This window comes from Ranitomeya variabilis, chromosome 2 (assembly GCF_051348905.1).
Source record: "Ranitomeya variabilis isolate aRanVar5 chromosome 2, aRanVar5.hap1, whole genome shotgun sequence".
In the NCBI taxonomy this organism is placed as follows: domain Eukaryota; kingdom Metazoa; phylum Chordata; class Amphibia; order Anura; family Dendrobatidae; genus Ranitomeya; species Ranitomeya variabilis.
In genome coordinates, this window is record NC_135233.1 from 605,576,770 (window position 1) to 605,597,448 (window position 20,679).

The 20,679-nt window shown below is 47.9% G+C and overlaps 1 protein-coding gene across 6 annotated transcripts in view; it reads right to left on the reverse strand.

The window, feature by feature from the left end:
• Positions 1–20,679, reverse strand: part of TDRD12 (tudor domain containing 12) — a 227,304-nt gene that overhangs the window by 92,573 nt on the left and 114,052 nt on the right. For all 6 annotated transcript variants that reach the window (XM_077288673.1, XM_077288671.1, XM_077288667.1 and 3 more), the window contains one exon: positions 1,234–1,376. In XM_077288673.1, coding sequence (XP_077144788.1) covers positions 1,234–1,376 — 143 coding nt within the window. The remainder of the gene's footprint in view (positions 1–1,233; positions 1,377–20,679) is intronic.

A 20,679-nucleotide genomic window follows, 5' to 3' on the forward strand; every position in this document is an offset into this window, starting at 1 on the left:
AACTATCCAGGAACTTCAGCTACAAGGAGTCAGTGTCTCCACTCCAAATGCATAACCTTGTCAGGGATACTAATCCAACCTGCTCAGTTTCTCAGGACACTTTGGTCAGACCCATCTTGGACATAAACAGACTGAACAGATTTGTGCCGGGTACGAAGATTTTGTGTGACATCCCTGCATGATTGGTCTCTTCACATAGATATTACTGAGTCGCACCAGTGATGTCTTCACTTTGCTTTCGGCCCACTTCATTTCCAGTTTGTTGCACTCCACCTTGGGACCTCAATCGTGTCCTGTCTCTGCTCCAGCACTCGCCCTTGGAGCCTCGCTGCAGTATTTCCCCAAGACTACATTCATGGAAGGTGGCATTTCTAGTGGCCATAACCTTCACTTGCTGGTTGTCTTAACTCTCTGCAATTTCCTGCAGGGATACTTCCCTTGCTCTCCATGAGGACAAAGTGGTCTTGTGCCCCGTGTCTTCTTTTCTTCCAAAAGTGCTCTCCACATCAAAAAACACATTGGCCTCCCTTCCTTTCGTCCATCGTCTTGTTCATACTCGGGAACCTTCCAACGTTCCACTTTTTTTTTCTTGATCCCTGATGGGCCATGCAAGAGCACGTCAGCCTCCAAGACGCCCATCGCCAAATGGATGAGGTTGGCCATTGTGATAGCCTACAAGGTGAACATAAAATTTCCGCTCATTCAGGTCTCTGCTTATTCCACAAGGACCGACGGGGGCCACCTGGGTGGTCAGGCATCAAGCCTCCAAAGCTCAAGTATGTATAGCTGCCTCCTGGTCCTACGTCCACACCTCTGTCATATTCTACAAAACCTTAGTAGACGCCAGCTTAGGACATATGGTAATGGTGGCTGCTGTCTACTAGACAATCCACACGCTCTTTGTGTCTTCTCCCACCTACTGGAAATGTCTCATGACACTGGGTTGAGCAATATCTGTAATGTGCTGTCTCTCCCCTGGATAGAACAAACGTGCATACTTTATTACCCAAACATGGGGCTTTAGACCCAGAAATTGGGCTCCACAGGGCCTGGTACTGAATGGAGCACATGCTATGCTTCATTTACTGTCTACGGAACTCTCACAGAAAGCCAAACACAGCGTTTGTCTCCTTCCAGATATGAATAGGTGATAACTTACCATCTTGAGAATATTGCTTTAAGGAGTCAGTCTTTTCCAAAGCATAATCTGAAATAAAGACAGGAGAGACTTACCCGTAGACAGCCTGCGACTCAGATCTCTATTGGACCACGCAGGCCACATAAACTGAGCCGGATCGGATTCCACTTTGGCATCACTTTCTGATGTTTGCGGCTTCTCTTGAACTGTCAGATTTGGCGTCTCAATACCATTTACCCTAAAATATACAAGTACAATCAATGCAATGACACATTATCCATTTCAGGAGAGCTACTGTGAAGGGACAAATTAAGAAAGATTCTCCATTTTGTGCTTTTCGACTCCATTTTGCTGTTTTAAGATAAATTTTGTTACTAGGCTACAGTTTACAACTGTTATGAGACCTTGATTGTTGCAATCTAAACAGAACATGAGACTGAGGGTGTATTGTTCTACGAGACTGACGTACAGACTGTTCCTGCATTCTTATAGGTTAAGAACTGTGAGCATGTTCTTATGCTGATTGGTTGAAGTATAATTTCTATGACTATGAAAAGTCACACACAATAAACGGGGGCCCAGAGATCTGCTTGATCCCCCTTAAACAGAGACATACGTCTCCGTCTGGTCATTTTCAGTTGCCGGCAACGCCCTGTAGATTAATTTGGAAATCACTGAGTTAACCGTGAAGGATCACTTTAGATCCTCCCTCAACAGTTGGCGCCCAAGAACGTGGGGCCCCAAACCGGAACGCCTCTGCCCCCCCGGAGGACAACAAGACAAAGGACCCTCGGACCGGACACAGGCACTGGAAAATTGGGACTGATCATCCCCCACAACAATCACGGTAAGTTGGCAGTTATACTGTCAAGACTGGCCGTTTGGTGTGGTTTTCCAGTGTTTGTTGCTGCAAAGAGGATCTGAGGTTTGTCCCCGATGGTGGGGTGATTTTTGGGTGGAATCATATAGAGGTGTAGTTCCGTTGGGAGCCCAGTGCTCGAACCGTACCTCATAAGGGACGGACACCCCGGATTGACCAGTGATGCAATTCCCTTTATAGTCAAAATATCCTTAATTCCTGATCACTGTTAGAATCAGGCGCTGTGAGGTGATCGAAGAAGGGTAGGATGAGTAACTCAGGAATATATAGATATATATGTATATTTCCAGAGGTGTCCGGAGGGTTAGTTTGAGACGCCCTCCTCCTTTCACTGAGTACCGCGTTTTTTGGGTTGTCCCAGTGGGTGATAGGTAGACCCGGTAGAATAGACTATACGGCCGCTCTGGTAATGTACAGGACTAAAGTAAGGATATTTAGCTCTGAAGTAGAATCATGTTTGGAAGAAAAAGAAGACTTTGCATTTGTGTGATGAATCTGATACTGTTAGCCCAAAGACAGGGAAAGAAATCTGTCAGGAATGCAGGAAAAATATTCTCAATCATAGGTTTTTCTAAGGTGGTCTGGCACGTGAATTGTGTGATGAAGGTTTTGTAGAAATTAATTAAGTCTGAGAACTGCTGTATTCTGTTTCTGTGTGAAATTTCTAAGATACCTGATGGGAGGGGGGAGTCAAACAGCAGCGTTATTGCTTTTTTCTATCTGTGTTGAGGAATGCTGTGAATTCTTATCTCTACTGTGTCTCTGGTATGGAGGGGGCACGTAGCTGCGTTCTGTGTTTTCTGTCCTTGGTGTAGTAAGCGCTGGGAGATCTGTGTTTTGTTTAAAGCAACAATATTGTTTTGCAGTAGAAAGAAATATTGTAAGTTGAAGTTGGAAGTTGAAAGTGAAATATGGTGCCTTGTTTTAGAAGGAAACTTGTAAGTGATTGGTTATCAGTGTGATTGAAAGATTGGTAAAAGATTCACCTGCTTCAAGTTGAGTGGTTGATATATAGCAAATTGAGGATCAACAGAGGAAGTGAATTCTAATTGTTTTTGTTACGTTGAAAAAGGAAAGTTGTCTATTACTATGACAAAAAAACTGGATGCTTTGTGGTGCAAGAAGGAACTGAGAAAGTGACTGAGATCAATGTGTCAGGAAAGCAAACAATTAAAAATTTGGGACACGGGGTCTCCCTGCTAGATAATATGGTCCCTCCCCGGGAAATTAAGCCTCTACTCCCGACTGTAAGCCCTATGCCCCTTAACCCCAAGGCACCAATATATCCTGGACTGCCGAGAAGTTCTATGGGCATCTTATGGTAGTATTTAAAGATCTGGGATTCTCATTGTAACAAAAAGCCCATTCACACCTTTTTGTAGTAGCTTTAATGTCCGGCCTTAAATCTGAATTGAAAAAAAGATTTTTGTGTACTCACCGTAAAATCTCTTTCTCTTAGCCTCTAATTGGGGGACACAGGACAATTGGTGTTATGCTGCTGTCCACTAGGAGGCGACACTATGCATAATCTGAAAAAGATTAACCGTGGCTCCTCCTCTGCAGTATACACCCCTGGACGGCGTCAGCCTTCTCCAGTTTTGTGCAAAAGCAGGAGGAGGAACGTAACATGAATGACATAGACATGCCTATAAGAAGGCCACTATGTACGAGCTCAAAGAACAATATGAGAACTCAACAGTAACAACGGTCCGAAAAGGGCAACAGGGTGGGAGCTGTGTCCCCCAAATAGAGGTTAAGAGAAAGAGATTTTACGGTGAGTACAAAAAACTCTCCTTTACTCTGTCGCCTCATTGGGGGACAGGACCATGGGATGTCCTAAAGCAGTCCTTGGGTGGGAAGCACTGGACGAATATTGTGCAGACAGGCCCCTATACTTGGGGCACCGTCGCCTGCAGAACACATCTACCCAGGTTCGCTTCCGCTGAGGACTGGGTATGAACCCTGTAGTGTTTAGTAAACAAGTGTGGGCTAGTCCAAGTGGCCGCCTTACACACTTGTTGTGCCGAAGCCTGGAGCCGAATGGCCCAGGAGGCCCCTACCGCCCGTGTAGAGTGTACCGTAATACCGGCTGGAAGAGGAGAATTCTTAAGGCGGTAGGCCTCTTGTATGGTGGATGTGATCTTCCTGGCAAGGGTAGCTTTGGAAGCTGGGAGACCCTTGCGGCCGCCTTCCAGAAGAAGGAAAAGGGATCAGACCTCCGGAAGGACGCAGTCCTAGACACATATATAAGCAATGCCCTGACAAGGTCAAGCGCATGCAGAGCCTTCTCCACTCTATGAACCAGGACCGGACAAAGGGAAGGCAGAGAAATTTCCTCATTGAGGTGAAAGTTGGACACAACCTTCAGAAGGAAGGATGGGACCGTACGGAGAACTACCTTGTCCTGGTGAAAAACCAGGAAGGGCCATCTGCAGGAGAGTGCTGTCAGTCCAGACACCCTGCGTAGCGAGGTGATTGCCACCAGGAAAAAAACACCTTCTGGGAGAGTAGGCAGAGCGGGACCTCATGCAGGGTGGTTCGAAGGGTGGTTCCTGCAATGCTGTCAGGACCAGGTTGAGGTCCCACGTTTCTAGTGGTCATCTGTAGGGGGGAACCAATCGGGAAACCCCCTGAAGAAAAGTCCTTACTCGCAGCTTGGTAGCAATGCGCCTTTGAAAAAAAGCACTGAGAGGGCTGACACCTGGCTCTTAGGCGAGCCCAGGGACAGCCTGGCCTCCAGACCCGACTGGAGAAAAAACCAGGTAGTTCGGGGAGGGAAGAAGGGAATGGGGTCTGGCCGCGAGATTCGCACCAGGTAAAGAGAACTTTCCAGGCACGGTCATAGATCTTGGCAGAGGCTGGCTTCCGTGCCCTGATCATGGTCCTAATGACGTCCGTTGAGAGCCCTGCCTGGGTTAGAACCCAGGTTTCAAGGGCCATGTTGTCAAATTGAGAGCCCCTGAGTTCTGGTGGTAGAACGGACCTTGTGATAGAAGATCCGGGTGGTCGGGGAGGCGTACCATGAAAGTTGTACGACGTCGGCGTACCATGTACGTCTGGGCCAGAACTCCATCTTGCTTGACCTTCCTCACCACTCTGGATAACAGGGGGAGGTGGAAAAATGTACAGAGGCTGGAAATGAGTCCAGTCCTGAACCAGAGTGTCTGCTCCGAGCGACCACGGATCGTGTGTTCTGGCCATGAAGTTGGAGACCTTGGCACTGAAGTGGGATGCCATTAGGTCCACATCTGGGGTCCACCAGCGATGGCAGATCTGACTAAAAATTTCGGGATGGAGAGACCACTCTCCCGAATCTATTCCTTGTCGTCTGAGGAAGTCTGCTTCCCAGTTGTCCACACCCGGAATGTGGACCGCCGAGAGAACCAAGCCTGTGTCCTCCACCCAGTGGAGGATGTGTGACACTTCTCGCATCGCCTGGGTACTGCGGGTCCCCCCTTGGTGATTCACATATGCCACAGTGGTGGCATTGTCCGATTGTACTCTGATGTGAGAGGCTGCCAGTAAGTGATGTAAGGCCCTAAATGCCAGGAGGATGGCATGAATTCCCAGGATGTTGATGGGCATGGTCGCTTCCACTGGGGACCACTTGCCCTGTGGTGTAGGTGCACTGCACCCCAACCCGTCAGGCTCGCATCGGTGGTCAGAACCTTCCACTGATCTGTGAGAAAGGATTTCACCTTTGCTAGCGAGGTTGGCTTGAGCCACCAGTGCAGGGACCTCTTGGTTGACGACGTTAGCCGGAACTCCCTGTCGAGAGAGAAAGGGATTCCTGTCCCAGGACATGAGAATGGCTAGTTGGAGAGGCCTGAGGTGAAACTGGGCCAAATTGGGACCGCTTCTATTGCTGCCCCCATCCTGCCGAGGACTCATGGCAAACCGGAGAGATCGAGGGGGTTTGCGGACGAGAACGCGAACTCCTAGGCGGAGAGCCAGTGACTTGTGCCTGGGAAAGAGCACTAGACCCCTGGAGGTGTTGTATAGCATTCCCAGGAAGGTCAGAGACAGACTCAGGGTTGGTGATGACCTTTGTAGGTTGACTAACCAGCCCATGCAACTCAGTGTCGATTGTGATTGAGACGCTGAGCTCGCAGTCCTTGAAGGTAGGAGCCTTGATCAGTAGATCGTCCAGGTATGGAACGACTACTATGCCTCTGGAGTGCAGGACGTCCATGGTGGCTGCCATGACCTTGGTAAACACTCTGGGAGCCGTGGCGAGTCCGAACGGAAGAGCCACAAACTGGTAGTGGTCCTGGTCGATTGCGAACCTGAGAAAACTCTGACGAGCAGGTGCAATCGGTATATGCAGGTATGCGTCTTGTATTTCTATGAAGGCGAGATATTCTCCCTTCTCCATGGACGCAATAATGGACCGAAGGGGACTCCAGCGTAAGTGACGAACCCGTACATATTTGTTGAGTTGTTTTAGGTCCAGTATGGGCCGTACGCTGCCTCCTTTCTTGGGGACTACAAATAGATTGGAGTAGAACCCTCGTAAGCGCCCGGCCGTGGGAACCGGTACTATGACTCCTGCTTGAAAAAGCGAGGGAACCGCTTGGTGGAAGGTACGAGCCTTGGCTGGCGGTTTTGGGGGAACAGAGAGGAAGACTCAGTTCGGTGGGTTGGAGGTTGAACACTATCTTGTATCTGGAAGACACTAGTTCCCTGACCCACCTGTCTTCTGTAGTTGGCTTCCAGACTTGCTGGAAGAGCAAAGTCAGCCGCCTACGGGTGGGATGTCTTCCGGGGTCCGTGAGTCATGAGGAGGAAAAAAATCTGAGGTTAACCTCCTTTGGGCTTTGACTGGCCTGCTTTTAACTGCCAGGTCTTGTCCGACCTTTGCGTCGAACATGAGTTGTCACTGTGTGGGGAACGGTTACGATTTTGCGCTGGACGCGAGACGGACCAGCCCGAGGAATTCCGAAAGGATCGGAATTGGTTTTGTTACACTTCTTGTAAGTGCGTATAGGTTTCAGTTGAGGGAGAGAGGTACTCTACCCCCCCGGTGGCGTTGGATATCATTGTGTTCAACTTTTCACCAAAAGGTCACCCACTGAGATACGGGAGGTGCGTGAGGGACTTCTTTGAGGCTGCGTCCGCTTTCCATTCTGCAGCCAGAGGATACGACGAATCGTGATGGTGTTTGATGCTATCCCCGCTAAGCCCCTTGCTGAATACAGAGCTGCATGAAGCATGTAATCTGCTACAACTGCTATTTGAACCGCTTGGTCCGACAGGTCAGGAGCAGATGCTTGGAGGCCAGCTTGTAAATTTTTGGCCCAAGCCAGTATGGCCTTGGCAGCCCAAACTGAAGCGAACGCGGGAGTCAAGGAGGCCCCTGCCGCCTCGAAAATTGAACGAGCCATGCGTTCTAACTGCCGGTCTGCTGCGTCCCTGAGGGTTGAGCTATCTGGCAGTGAAAGGAGAGTCTTCGGGTGGATCTGTCCATTCCTTGGTGTCCTTCTGTGGGAAAGGGTACCTTGCCTCCAGATATTTGCAATAAGCGAATTTTTTCTCGGGTTGTGAGCTGCTCTGTAAGGATCGCTTTAAACTCTGGGTGGTTAGAGAAAACCTTAGGCGGCTTCAGAGGTCCTTCAAAGGAAATCCTCGGGTGGAAGATTAGAAATGTCCAGCACCCGATGGATGGAAGAGATTATGTCCTCGACTAGCGCTGTATTGCTAGGGGGGGATTGGGATCAGGGACCCCTCCATTTCCCTGCCTGAGTCACAGATGCCTTCCGAATCCTGTGTATCACTGAGGCGTCCCCTGCTGGGTGAGCTGGGGAGGAGGCCTTCTCTGGTCGGGGACTGCGGAGATCTGCATTGTCTGCCCCTGGAAGGGGACGGTCTAGATGACTTGGAACTACGGTGTCTCTCCCTAGAAGGGGATGACCGTGTGCTATGGGATGACGCAGATGGACTTGACCTATGGGTCCGCTTGCGTCCTGACCTAGACGTGGATGTGCCAGGTCGTTCTGTTCCTGAGTCAAGCTCTCCCTTTGCTGGGTAGCGGTCATAGCCGAGGCATGACTCTGCAGAGCCTGAAGCAATGTGGAGGTTTGGTTATCTATAGACTGCGTCATAGATTGCGACCTCTGAGCGACCCATTCCGGCGTGGCATTAGACACTGAGGCATTGGCAGGGGCTTCTTGGGGCTCTGACGCAGTAGTCTGGATGCAGTCCTGGCAGCGCATTACATGCTGCCACTGGGGAGAGCGGTCCAGCAGGCTGTACAAAATGCATAATAGCAGTCCTGCTTGGTTCTCTTGGACCTTGAGCCCGGCATAGTGCACAGAGTGCAGAAGGGCTGCTATGCCAAGGACCTTACAGGGGTAGAGAAACCTATAGGGGAGCCTTATAGGTAATATGGATTCACAGCCGAGTAAAACAACCCAGCTGTGATCTTACCCCACCAGTATGCCCCTAGGTCCAGCGCCGAAGATCCACAGTCTTGTGCCCCCCGGAGACTGGCTGGCCTGGTCCTGCTGACCGGGAGATGCAGGGTTAATCCTTGCTGCAGTAGAAATGGCCGCCGAGGAGAAGAGGCAGGGGGAGAAGCGGGCGGAGAGCTGAGAAAAAAAAGGGGCAAAGCTGTGTAAAAACGCGCCCTTTCTGTCTCGATCCACCCCCTTTATGACACTGTAGAGTGTCATATTTGTCATCCGGGAGGGGGCGGAGAGGAGGCGGCGGCTACAGCTAGGCCGAAGCTGGGGCTTAAATTAGATGCCTGAGGCCCAGAAGGGCTCCAGGCCGGCGTGAAAGTCCGGGAGGGGGTCGGATTTGAGCCGGACCCCTCCGGATTTAAAGGCAGGATGGCGGTGGGGCTATAAGCGGAAGGGGGAGCCCAGTTGGGGTCTCCCTGAGGCAGTATAGAGCTGGTGCTGCCACAGAGACAGGGGCGCAGGGAGCCCTGTGTCTGTATGTGCCATGCCTGCCTGCACTCCCCCCGGCCCCAACAGGAGCCCGCAGCTGGGCTGGGGTCCCTGGATGCAGGCGCAGTGTGCTGGCCCATTGCTGGGAGCTGTAGAATGCTGCCTGTTCAGGCCCTACCTGAGGTGTCTCAAACCCAATACCCCCAGAGGGAGATTAGTGAGGGTGCTGTTGTCACCTTCAGGGGCCTTTATCCTCGCCTCAACCTCAACCCAGAAACTAAAAGGAATTGGCGAAGGAGGGGGGGTCTCGACTTCGAACCAGCACCCGAGGGACTGGGGAAGGAGCAACATGGGGAATAGCCATCTCTACTTCCACCGGGCACCCCGTAATAGGGGGCCGAGGAAGGAGCCATGCTGGGAGTCTCACAGGAGACCCACTTTTCTTCATCTGTCATCCGTCGGAAAAAAACGGAGTAAAAAATCTTAGGTGTGCCTCCTATGCGACACTAAGCAAAAACTGGAGAAGGCTGACGCCGTCGAGGGGTGTATACTGCAGAGGAGCCACAGTTTATCTTTTTCAGATTATGCAGTGTCACCTCCTAGTGGACAGAAGCATAACACCCATGGTCCTGTATCCCCCAATGAAGCGACAGAGTAAGATGCAATAATGTCAGTCAGACCCGATATCGAGACTTCCACTCCGGATGATGCATTAAAAGTAGTAAAAAAAAGGTTTTCAGAACTTAGCCCATTCTGCATCAACAGGGAAATCAAAGGTTAAACCAGTAGCCACAGCGATTTCTGCTCCAATCTTAGCCCCCACCGCAGCTACAAGGACATAGCTGGTTCCTTGTCAGTGGACCATGCAACAGACTCCAGCTCCAGCCCTCCTCCCACACACAAATCCAGTCCCATACTCCAATATCCCTTTTAACCCTATGGGAATCTCCCTCCCCAGCCCCGCCATGTCAATTCTCAGACTAAGAGCTTGTTTAAATTAGAGTAGATGGCAGACCCAATAAATATACTCTTACAAAACCCTGTGGGACCTTTCCCTGAGGTTACTGCTCAGTTCCTAATCTCTCCCGCATGTCCGGTAAATTTACTGGGGGCAGATTTATTATCACAGTTCCGCTCCAGAATACAATTCCAAGATGATGCTCAGATGGTTCTTACATTATATAACCCCTGTATCCTACATGCCTTTCCTACGGTTATGATGGCCCTGATAGGCCCAGATCCACCCCAATAATGCCTGTAGAACCAGTAAAAGTGTTTCTCAAATCTGGTGCCCCTTTTCCCAAAGTCCATCAAAACCCTTTGAAACATTGTCAAGGTGAAAATGTATTTTCTGATATACCTTTGTACTTTTTATATAAAGATTTATACTCTTTTTGTACTGTTATACTTTTATACTGTGAAACAATAAGTTTTTCCTATCTGCTAGCTAATGCAAATGTAATTGTATCTAAAGATGGCCGCCAGAATTCAGTTTTGTTTTAGATTCGTGTCTGGAGGGACAAGATTCAGTTCTTTGGAAACGAAACTAAAAGAATGAGAAGAAGGGGAGGAATCCATCAGGAGACATTCGACGAATCAGAGAGACTGAGCACTAGACATACACTGCTTAAACCCCACCCATTGCATTCCCTTATTAGTATTACGTATTGGAAAATAAAGCACAGTTGCTGCTCGGCTCTGGACACAGGTGAACGCAAGAGCGTCAGCAAAGATTGAATCAGCTACGTGTCTGAATCATTTCTTTTTCCGGTACCAGAAGTTCTGCGTTCACATTACAATTTGGAATGACTGGTGAATGAGGATTAATTGTCGTTATTACGGCCCCGACAATTTTGGCGCGACCAACGTGGGGCGTGGCCAGCGATCCGAGACTCTCTGGACCCATGCCTGGATGTCTGTGGATGATACCCGTAGTGGCTGACCTCGAGGACTGATCACCCTCCGTACACGGTAAGTGGCGATCATGTACACTGTATATGTCACACTTGCTAGTGTCTCAGCCGTTATTGGTTTGTCTGTAGTCTCCTTGGGTCCGGGAGGTGAATGATCGAGTGGTGAGATCAAACGTGATCCTGTGCCACGCTCTGAACCAGCAACTGAGAGAATGTCGCATTCTGTGCGATCTCTGTACACCACACCTTCTCCACCGGTCATTGTACTCCGTTCAACCACCCTACCCGTGACTATTGTCCAGTAGTGAAGTGGACTGAAAAATTGAGCCAGTTGTAGATTGTGGGGCGGCTTAGAGAAGGGATAGGAGACGCAGCCTCTGTGATATTGTACCAACTAGGTAATTAAGACGTCCCGGAGGGGGACCACCTGTATTTCTGTGGAGGGCTCTCACTAGGAGACCGCCTCCCGACTGTTTGGGATATCGTGGCAGGATAGTCTGTTAATCACTGTGTTCAGGTTAGGGACAGAGAATATTGAGCGCGAGGCTCTTTTTCTTATACGTTGAGCGAGAGGCTCCGTGTTTTTAGAACGTCAGTGTTGAAGATCGCTGCCAGTGGCCTACTGCAGGAGGACATAGTATCCTGGGAGCCAAGCTGCGTATCTTAAAGTAGAAGTCCGTGCCCCACAAGTTAGATGAGGATGCCGTGGAAGTCAAGACAATGGTCACGGGAGGGCAAGAGACAGTCAAGAAGCTTATCTGCGAGTTGCGCGAGGCTTAAAGAACAAAGGATGAAAATAGGTTGATGGAGAGGAAGGATCAGACAATGTAGAGCCCGTGTTTGGTTATAAAATGCCTTTGAACTGTGATGTTATAGATTGTAAAATGGCCGCCGTGCCACTGATGATGAAAATGCAGTCTCAGCCAGCGCCCTGTAATGACGGCGGAAAGAAATCTCCAGAAGTGTAGGGGTGTCCTGTTTGTGTTGTGCAGAATCCAACCTGGGCGGAGACCTGCCTTGTGTGTGTGTACGGACCGTCCTTGGGGCTCCGCCCAGACCACGGAGGATTATAGGAAAGTTTTGTTGAAATTAAGTCTGAAAACTGCTGCCGTTTGTGACTGTAGAAGATACGGAGCTGTGTGTCAGTGTTGTGTAGTATGGGGGAGGGGCAGCAGCAGACCGCTGCGAGATTTCTTTGTTAGTTTTCCTCTCTTTTCTACTTATCTACGCTACAAGCCGGAGAGAGGGGGGCAAGGTGCTGGGTTTCGTTTCTCCCTCTTGCGCTGTGGATTGCAGTGAAGGTTCTTATCTCCCTGTGTACTAGATGGGAGGGGCTGAGTGAATCCCTGCGCAACTTGCTTGCAATTTTTCCCCTCGGCGCTGCGGGCTACAGAAAGGGGGGCTATGTATTGCATTCCAAAGTTTTCTCTGTCCTTGGTTTAGTAAAGACAAGGGGTTAAATCACTAGCCCCCACCTTTGCAGCTGCGAGATCAGTGTTTCTTATCTTCATGGGCAAACACCACTGCCCCCTCCTATTGTACATGCAAGTCCAGCTTCACATTCCAATACGCCTTTAACCCCGTATGGGAATTTCATTATCTCCCCAGCCCCGACATGCCAATTCTCAGATCAAGAGCTTGTTTTAATTAGAGTAGATGACAGACCCAATGAATATAGTCTTATAAAATCTATCCCTGTGGGACCTTTCCCTGAAGTTACTGCTCAGTTCGTAATCTTTTCTATATGTTCGGTAAATTTACTGGGGGCAGATTTATTATTACAGTTCTGCTCCAGGATACAATTCCAAGATGATGGTCCTGATAGACACAGATTCTCCCCCAATAATGCCTGTAGAACCAGTAAAAGTGTTTCTCAAACCTGGTGCTCCTTTTCCCCAAGTCCATCAGTACCCTTTGAAACATGATCAGGAGCAGTGTCTCAAGGGGCAAATACAAATGTTATTCGATAATGGTGCCCTGATACCCTGTGTTTCCCCAGGTAACACACCCGTGTTTCCCGTTAAAAAAAAAAAAAAAAAAAAGGGGGGCCCATTCATAGTCCAAGAGTGTCAGGCCTACCTTGCCACTTATGGCCCCTTGCATCCAGGAGACGCTATGTCCACCCAAAGAGGGAATTTGCCCTGTGATATAGTGCTACACACTGCAGGCCCTATATATGATTACAAGACACCCGGACACTGCCGTACAGTATTGCAGACTGCCTTGCAGACAGAGCTCACCTATGCAGGACATGTTACAGGTTTGCTGATTCAGCTTCATGGAGACAAATAGAGACCTGTTGCTTATTACAGCGGCCGCCTGGATAGGGTGGCAAGAGGAAGTCCCTCCTGTATTTGGACCGTGTTGTCTGTCCAGCTGTTGCTACACAAGTCTTCAGAGATTGTTTTGGATCACCCACTGATGGTCCACACCCCACACGATGTACATAGTATCCTTAACCAAGTACAACCTGGCCACATGTCCATGGCTGGACAGCTGCGACTTCGGTGTGCTATTCTCATGCCTACTAATGTGATATTGAAAAGGTGCGCTGTCCTGAACCCCGCTACTTTTCACCTAGTTCCCCTGGATCCAAAGGGGGGAGGAGTAGGTGACATGAAGGTGACATGAGCAAGGACACTCTTTTTCTTTCTAGAATGGATCCAGAGGAACAAGATTAGGTTTCCAAACCACATGATTGTCTAGAATTGATGTCTCAGGAAACGGCTGGTCTCTAGTGTGCCTATTCTAATGCTGATTTTGAGCTTTTTGTAGATGGATCCCGTCACCAAGATGACTAAGGACGCTTCTGTACCAGATATGCTGTGGTCTCAGAACATGAGGTAATCAAGGCAGAGTTAATGCCAGCTCATATGTCTGCACAAGAAGCGTGCAAACTAGCAGAAGGTAAGACTGTAAATATCTACACTGATTCCAGGTATGCTTTTGGCATTACACACGATTATGGGCCTATCTGGAGAGCCAGGGCTTTCCTGACAGCAAATGGCCACCCCTCTAAACGTGCTGAGGCAGTCCAGCAACTTATGAATGCACTACAGTTTCCCACCCAATCAGGCATCATAAAGGTAAAGGCACATACCAAAGGCACTGATGGACGGACAAAGGGTAAGCACTGGCAGACCAGGCTGCCAAGAAAGCAGCAAGCACTCCTGTAGCCTCTCAAGTACATCACCTAGACACCCCACCATCTCCACTTGTGTTGAAAGACATCTTAGCCCGGTTACAAGAACAGGCAAGTAAGGAGGAGAAAAATAGGTGGCAAAAGATAGGGGCTTGCTCTGATACCGTTACCGGACTATGGGGGAGGGGTGAAAAGGTCTGCCTACCACAGGTACTGTACCCAATGATGGCACAGGTTCTGCACGGGAATGTGCACCACTCGAAGACGGCCATGTGTGACACCCTACAGAAACAATGGATTGCCCCCGGGGTTTTCCACCTGCGCAGAAAGGCAGGTACAGAGCTGCATGATATGTGCCACACATAATCAGAGTAGGACAGTGAAAACCCCATCCAAACACACTCCCCGGCCCCTTTAACCAATTCCAGAGACTGCAGAATGATTATATTCAGTTACCCAGAGTAGGGACGTATGAGTATGTGTTGGTCTGCATTGATTTATTTTCAGGTTGGCCAGAAGCCTACCCAGTTGCCAAAGCTACGGCTAAGACAACAGTGAAGAAACTGATGGCTGAGATCATATGCAGGTATGGAGTTCCTGAAGTCATTGAAAGCGATCGGGGCTCCCATTTTACTGGAGAGATCATGTCAGAGGTAATGGCAGCACTGGGGGTAAGTCAAGCATTGCATACTCCATCCGCAGAGCAGTGGAAAAGTGGAGAGACTAAATGGAACTCTTAAGCTTAAAATCCAGAAGGCAATGGCAGAGACTGGTAAACCATGGACAGAATGCCTTCCTCTGGCTTTGTTTTCAGTAAGATATACCCCAAACAGGAAGACAGGACTGTCACGTATGAGATTCTGTTTGGCAGGAGCCCCAATCTTGAATGTTTCTTTCCACAACAGTTGTAGCCCAAGTACCAGGACTTGACTAGCTATGTGCAGGCCTTACATGGACACCTTGCCAAAGTGCATTTAACTGTCTTCAGTTCTCTTCCAGACCCAGACAAGGTTCCTGGACACCATCCCTTTGTGCCAGGAGACCTGGTGTATGTGAAAAAGTTTGTGTGCAGAGATTGTCTCCAGCCGAGATTTGAAGGACCCCACACGGTGATCGTGGTCACCCCCACTGCAGTAAAACTTGAAGGAAAGAGCACCTGGATCCAAGCCTCACACTGTAAAAGAGACCGAACCAGTGTTTAGTCACAGAAGTGACTGAAGGGAAATGTTGTTGTTTTTGATCCTGGAAATGGGGGCCATCCTCGCCCCTACCTTCTCGGCTCCTAATGTAAATGAAAATACTAAGGTCCCACTATTCTCTGGATAAACCGGACAGCCCCGGCAAATATCTGGCGATTTGATTTCTGTGATGTAGTCAAGTGCCTTGAGACTGAACGGGTGGTAAAGGGGATCATCCAGTTTTATATGTGTGTTACCAGAAATGACAACAATAACTGTTATTATTAGACAGATGCTGCCTGGAACACGGGAGATGATTGGGGATATAAACCTAGTGAAGCCATGTTCCCAAGGATGGGACGGGTAGGAGTCTTCGTGAGAGAATGCATCTAACAGCCCTTCTGCAACCACTTAGGGGCTGTAAATGGGGTAAAAGTTGTCACCCCCTCCTCCTAAATCTTGAAAATCCCCAATCTGCTGATCTGCAGACATTCATATTGGGAAGGAATTATAATTATGTATTTAGTAGTGGATACCATGGGAATTTAGGCCCAGGTGAGCGTTTGCAAAATGTAGTTAATGAAGTGATCCCCATTCCAGGTCTCAGTTGGCAGGAGGTTTTCTCCATAGAAACACAAACAGCCCCAAGGAAAAACCTATGGTTAGAATGGGTGAGATACAATGTAAGAGTCCAGAATATCTCTGTAGGATGTATTGCTTGTTCTGCTGCGAATACACACCTATACACACATGCATTGCTTTTTCCTGATGACAACACCACTGCCTGTGTCATGAATTTGTTGAAAGGTTTGAAGTCCACTGAATGCCCAGATTACGTCCCACTGATTTATGAGGAACCCAGACTAAAGGTCCCAGGAGAAGTAACCGTATTAGCTGACAATTACACCTACTATAATTCCCACGACACCACAGGTACACCAGTAGGGATCTTCAAGACAAGTTTCTGCAAAGAGAACAGTTCTCTAGATACTGATTTGCTAATTAAACATACACAATATATGTACACCAAAGATACCTGATGAACCTACCAGAAAGAGAAGTCTCGATCAGCTCCATATGAGTTATGAAGAAGATCCACTAGTATATATTGATGCCATTGGGGTGCCAAGGGGGGTGCCTGACCAGTTTAAAGCCCAGAACCAGATTTATGCCGGCATTGCTTCTATAATCCCACAGGTGCAGATTAATAAAAATGTTGAATGGATCAAATATTTATATATATATTACAATGAACAAAGATTTGTCAATTATAGCTGTGATGTCTTTTAGGGTATAGTTGAGGATTTGGGCCCTAACACTTGTATGACCCGTGCTGCAACCCGACCTAAGAGAATTACACTGAATCCTGTCCAGACAAGATCACATGCAGTGATATAAGAAGCTGACACAGGATTGTGGTTGGTGGATAGTGGGGACATTAACTTTCAGGAGTAGGCTGACAGTAATCCTTTTGGGAAGGAGCTGTAGACCAGCATGTCATGTCGCCCCCACCACCAGAGAACCAACCACATCAGGTAGGGTAAGACAGATACAGGAGTATTATCCCTGGAGGCCCACTGACTAGCTAGCTACGCAAAAACAATTGGCTGACCCTGAGAACCAACCTTTCTCATTCTACAGATAAATAATGACAATATGATGGACGTATAAATCCACCTAGGCAGGCCTAGGTACTTGGTGAGCACAAAAACAGGTGACGTACTAGGACACAAATTAAGATCTTCTACAGATGTGACAAAGGAGAGAGTGTAGAGCTATACTTTGGACAGTTACAGCTGAAATGGGAAGACATGGGGTACAGTCCCATAAACCCACTTGATGTTAAAGTATTGGTAAATACATTCGTTGACGGTATGACCAAAGACATACGAGACGAAATATAGACAGCCAGATCTGAATGGCGAAATGTAGATCCAAAAGACCTGAAGGTTTCTAAAGAAGTTGAACAAATTAGGACAATAAGACGACGTGTCATGTATGCTGGAATAGACACATCTTTCTTCTCCAGTTGGTTAGGTGGGATCAAGAGATTCCTTCAATAAGTTTGTTTGGTACTAATTGCCCTCCTTATAGTTGAATCGATAATTCTCTGTTGTGTTATTCCCTTGTATAAAAAGGTTATTGCCAAAGTAACTCCGACTGGCACCTTCCTCAATCAAGAAGTAGATCCACCAGAGTACGATGGTACTGATCCAGGGGAGATCCCGAAGTACATTCCTCTCAAGAGAGTAGACAAAATCCCCCATTTTCAGATGATGCTAAGAGATTTAGTTTAGGGACAGTGGGAGAACTCCATGTGAGGTTAGTGAAGGGTTCAGCTGCCTGGAGGCCTCTCGCTAGGGGAGAGTTTCTGAGGTGTCTGGATGAAGAAATCCACCTCCCCTTTTCCCATCACATGGACAGTCTCGAAGGATCTTTCTTTAAGGGAAAAACTTAGTGTTTAGGGGGGATTGTCAAGGTGAAAATGTATTTTCTGATATACCTTTGTACTTTTTATATAAAGATTTATACTCTTTTTGTACTGTTATACTTTTATACTGTGAAACAATAAGTTTTTCCTATCTGCTAGCTAATGCAAATGTAATTGTATCTAAAGATGGCCGCCAGAATTCAGTTTTGTTTTAGATTCGTGTCTGGAGGGACAAGATTCAGTTCTTTGGAAACGAAACTAAAAGAATGAGAAGAAGGGGAGGAATCCATCAGGAGACATTCGACGAATCAGAGAGACTGAGCACTAGACATACACTGCTTAAACCCCACCCATTGCATTCCCTTATTAGTATTACGTATTGGAAAATAAAGCACAGTTGCTGCTCGGCTCTGGACACAGGTGAACGCAAGAGCGTCAGCAAAGATTGAATCAGCTACGTGTCTGAATCATTTCTTTTTCCGGTACCAGAAGTTCTGCGTTCACATTACAATTTGGAATGACTGGTGAATGAGGATTAATTGTCGTTATTACGGCCCCGACAACATGATCAGGAGCGGGGCCTCAAGGGTCAAATACAAACGTTATTCGATAATGGTACCGTGTTTCCCCATGTAACACGCCCTTGTTTCCCTTTAAAAAAAAGAACCAACCCGGCCAACCGGCTGGTACAAGATCTACGGGCAGTTAATGCAGCTACTGTTCTGGAAACTCCGGTGGTACCTAATCCACATACTTTTTTGTCCCAGATACCTCAGGATGCTGCTTGGTTCACAGTCATCGACCTTGCCAATGCCTTCTTCAGCATTCTATTACACCCAGGTTGCCAGTTCTGTTTGCATTCACTTCTCAGGGACGACAATTGACGTGGACAGTTATGCCACAAGGGGCCCAAAATAGTCCCAGTTTGCAAAAAATATGGGCGAGTGTCTTTTACCCTGGCAGTTAAATCACCCCTATATCACGCTGCTTCAGTATGTGGCTGATCTTTTGTTGTGTGCACGGACAGAGTAGGAAGCCATTGCTGCCACTGTTAGCCTCCTAAAGTATCTGGCAGATCTGAACTGTCGGGTTTCGGCCTCGAAACGTCAGTTCTGCCTTGGTCAAGTGATATTTTTTGGGTCACTGTCTCCATCAGAGTGTCAGACACCTCACAAAAGAAAGAAAAATAGCTGTCAGTTCCCTTCCTTTTCCGAAAGATGAGACTGAACTCCAGCGTTTTCTTGGACTATGTACCTATTTTCGTCAGTGAATACCGGACGTATCCCACATAATGCAACCTCTCTACTATGCCCTGAAAGACGGTTCAAGATATGCTGATGATTTTGGCAGATTCCACACCGGATACGCTGTTACTACGGAAGACACTGTAGTGCACGCAGCTGCACTCCCTCCCTCACAGTCAGCACAAGAAGCAGAACTTCAGGCTCTGTCTACTGCATGTGTTCTGGCCAGAGACAGGTGGGCTAATATATACACAGACTCACGGTATGCATTTGGTATTGCTCATGATTTCGGAGCCCTATGGGCCAATCGAGGGTTTATTACTACCGCCGGGACTCCAGTGGAGAATGCTGAAGCTGTTAAAACCCTCATGTACTCAATCAAATTACCTACCCATGTGGCCATTATCAAAGTTAAGGCGCACGGTCCTAGGAACAGTCCACAGACTGTTGGTAACCCCTTTGCAGATATGCAAGCAAAAGCTGCTGCTCTCCTACCCGTTGAACTGACCATACCAACTATGGTGACCACACGTTCTCAGCGTAAACAGTTACAAGAAACACTGACTCTACAGGACCCAGATGATCCACGACAGACTGAGGTTTCTGTCGGACCCTGCGAGACCGCTTAATGACGATACAGAGAAAGTCCCCAAAGGAAGAAGTGAAGCAGTGGAAGGCTAATGGAGCACGTATGGACAATGGTCTCTGGAAAAAGGACCAACTTGTGTGTCTCCCTAAGCGGATGTACCCTGCTATTGCCATGTGGGCACATGGGCCCACACATGGAGGGAAAAAAAAATAAATAAATGTACAAAAATTCTACTGGGCTCCAGGTATTTCTACAGTCCTGACAGCACTCAACCGTGCATGTAATATCTGTCAGACCTGCAATCCCGATCAACTTCAACGTGTACCCACAAAGCATATTGCTAAGCCCGATTATCCTTTCCAAAGGCTCCAGTTGGACCACATCATGTTGCCTAAGTCTGGAAGGTATGAATATTGTCTGGTGGTTGTCGACATGTTCTCCAGTTGGCCGAAAGCAATCCCCGTTACCAACATGACTGCAAAGAATATAGCGAAGAAACTGGTGATGGAAGTCATATGCAGATATGGTGTTCCAGAAGTCGTCGAAAGTGACCAAGGCCCGGCCTTTTCTTCTCATGAGTATCAGGAGGTACTGACAATGCTTGGATCCACGGTGGCCCTCCATACTCCGTACCATCCACAATCCAGTGGGAAAGTTGAGAGGCTGAACGGCACACTGAAGGGACAATTGACCAAAATGATGCAGGAGACTACGGCTCCATGGCCAGAGCTCCTACTCATTGTACTGTACCACATTCGTACTACCCCTAAGGCAAAACATGGCCTGTCCCCATATGAGATATTGTTTGGTGCTAGGTCCCCAGTTGCAAATTTCCAGTGTCAGTAGTTGTCAGAAGAAACTGACCGTGCTGTTCAATATGTTATTCAGCTTAGTAGAAATCTTGCTAACACCCATGTTTTAGTTTCTTCTTCCCTTCCAGATTCAGCAGAAACCGACACTTGTCACAATTCAAAGTCTGGTGCTTTTGTAGTCGTGAAAAGGCATGTCAGAAAATACAGACTAGAACCCTTGTATGACGGTCCCTACCAAGTCCTCAGTATCACTCCTATGTCAGTAAAGCTGGAAGGAAGGCCGACGTGGATCCACGCATCGCACTGCAAGCTGGTCAAACAGACTAGTAGCAAATAAGGGGACATAATGTTTAGGTTTTTTGCATTTTCCATATTATTATTGGTAACCGCATGGGACAGCCTAAATTTCCCAATATCTTTAAATAATAAGTTTGTACAATATCATGAAAGATTAGTAGTACA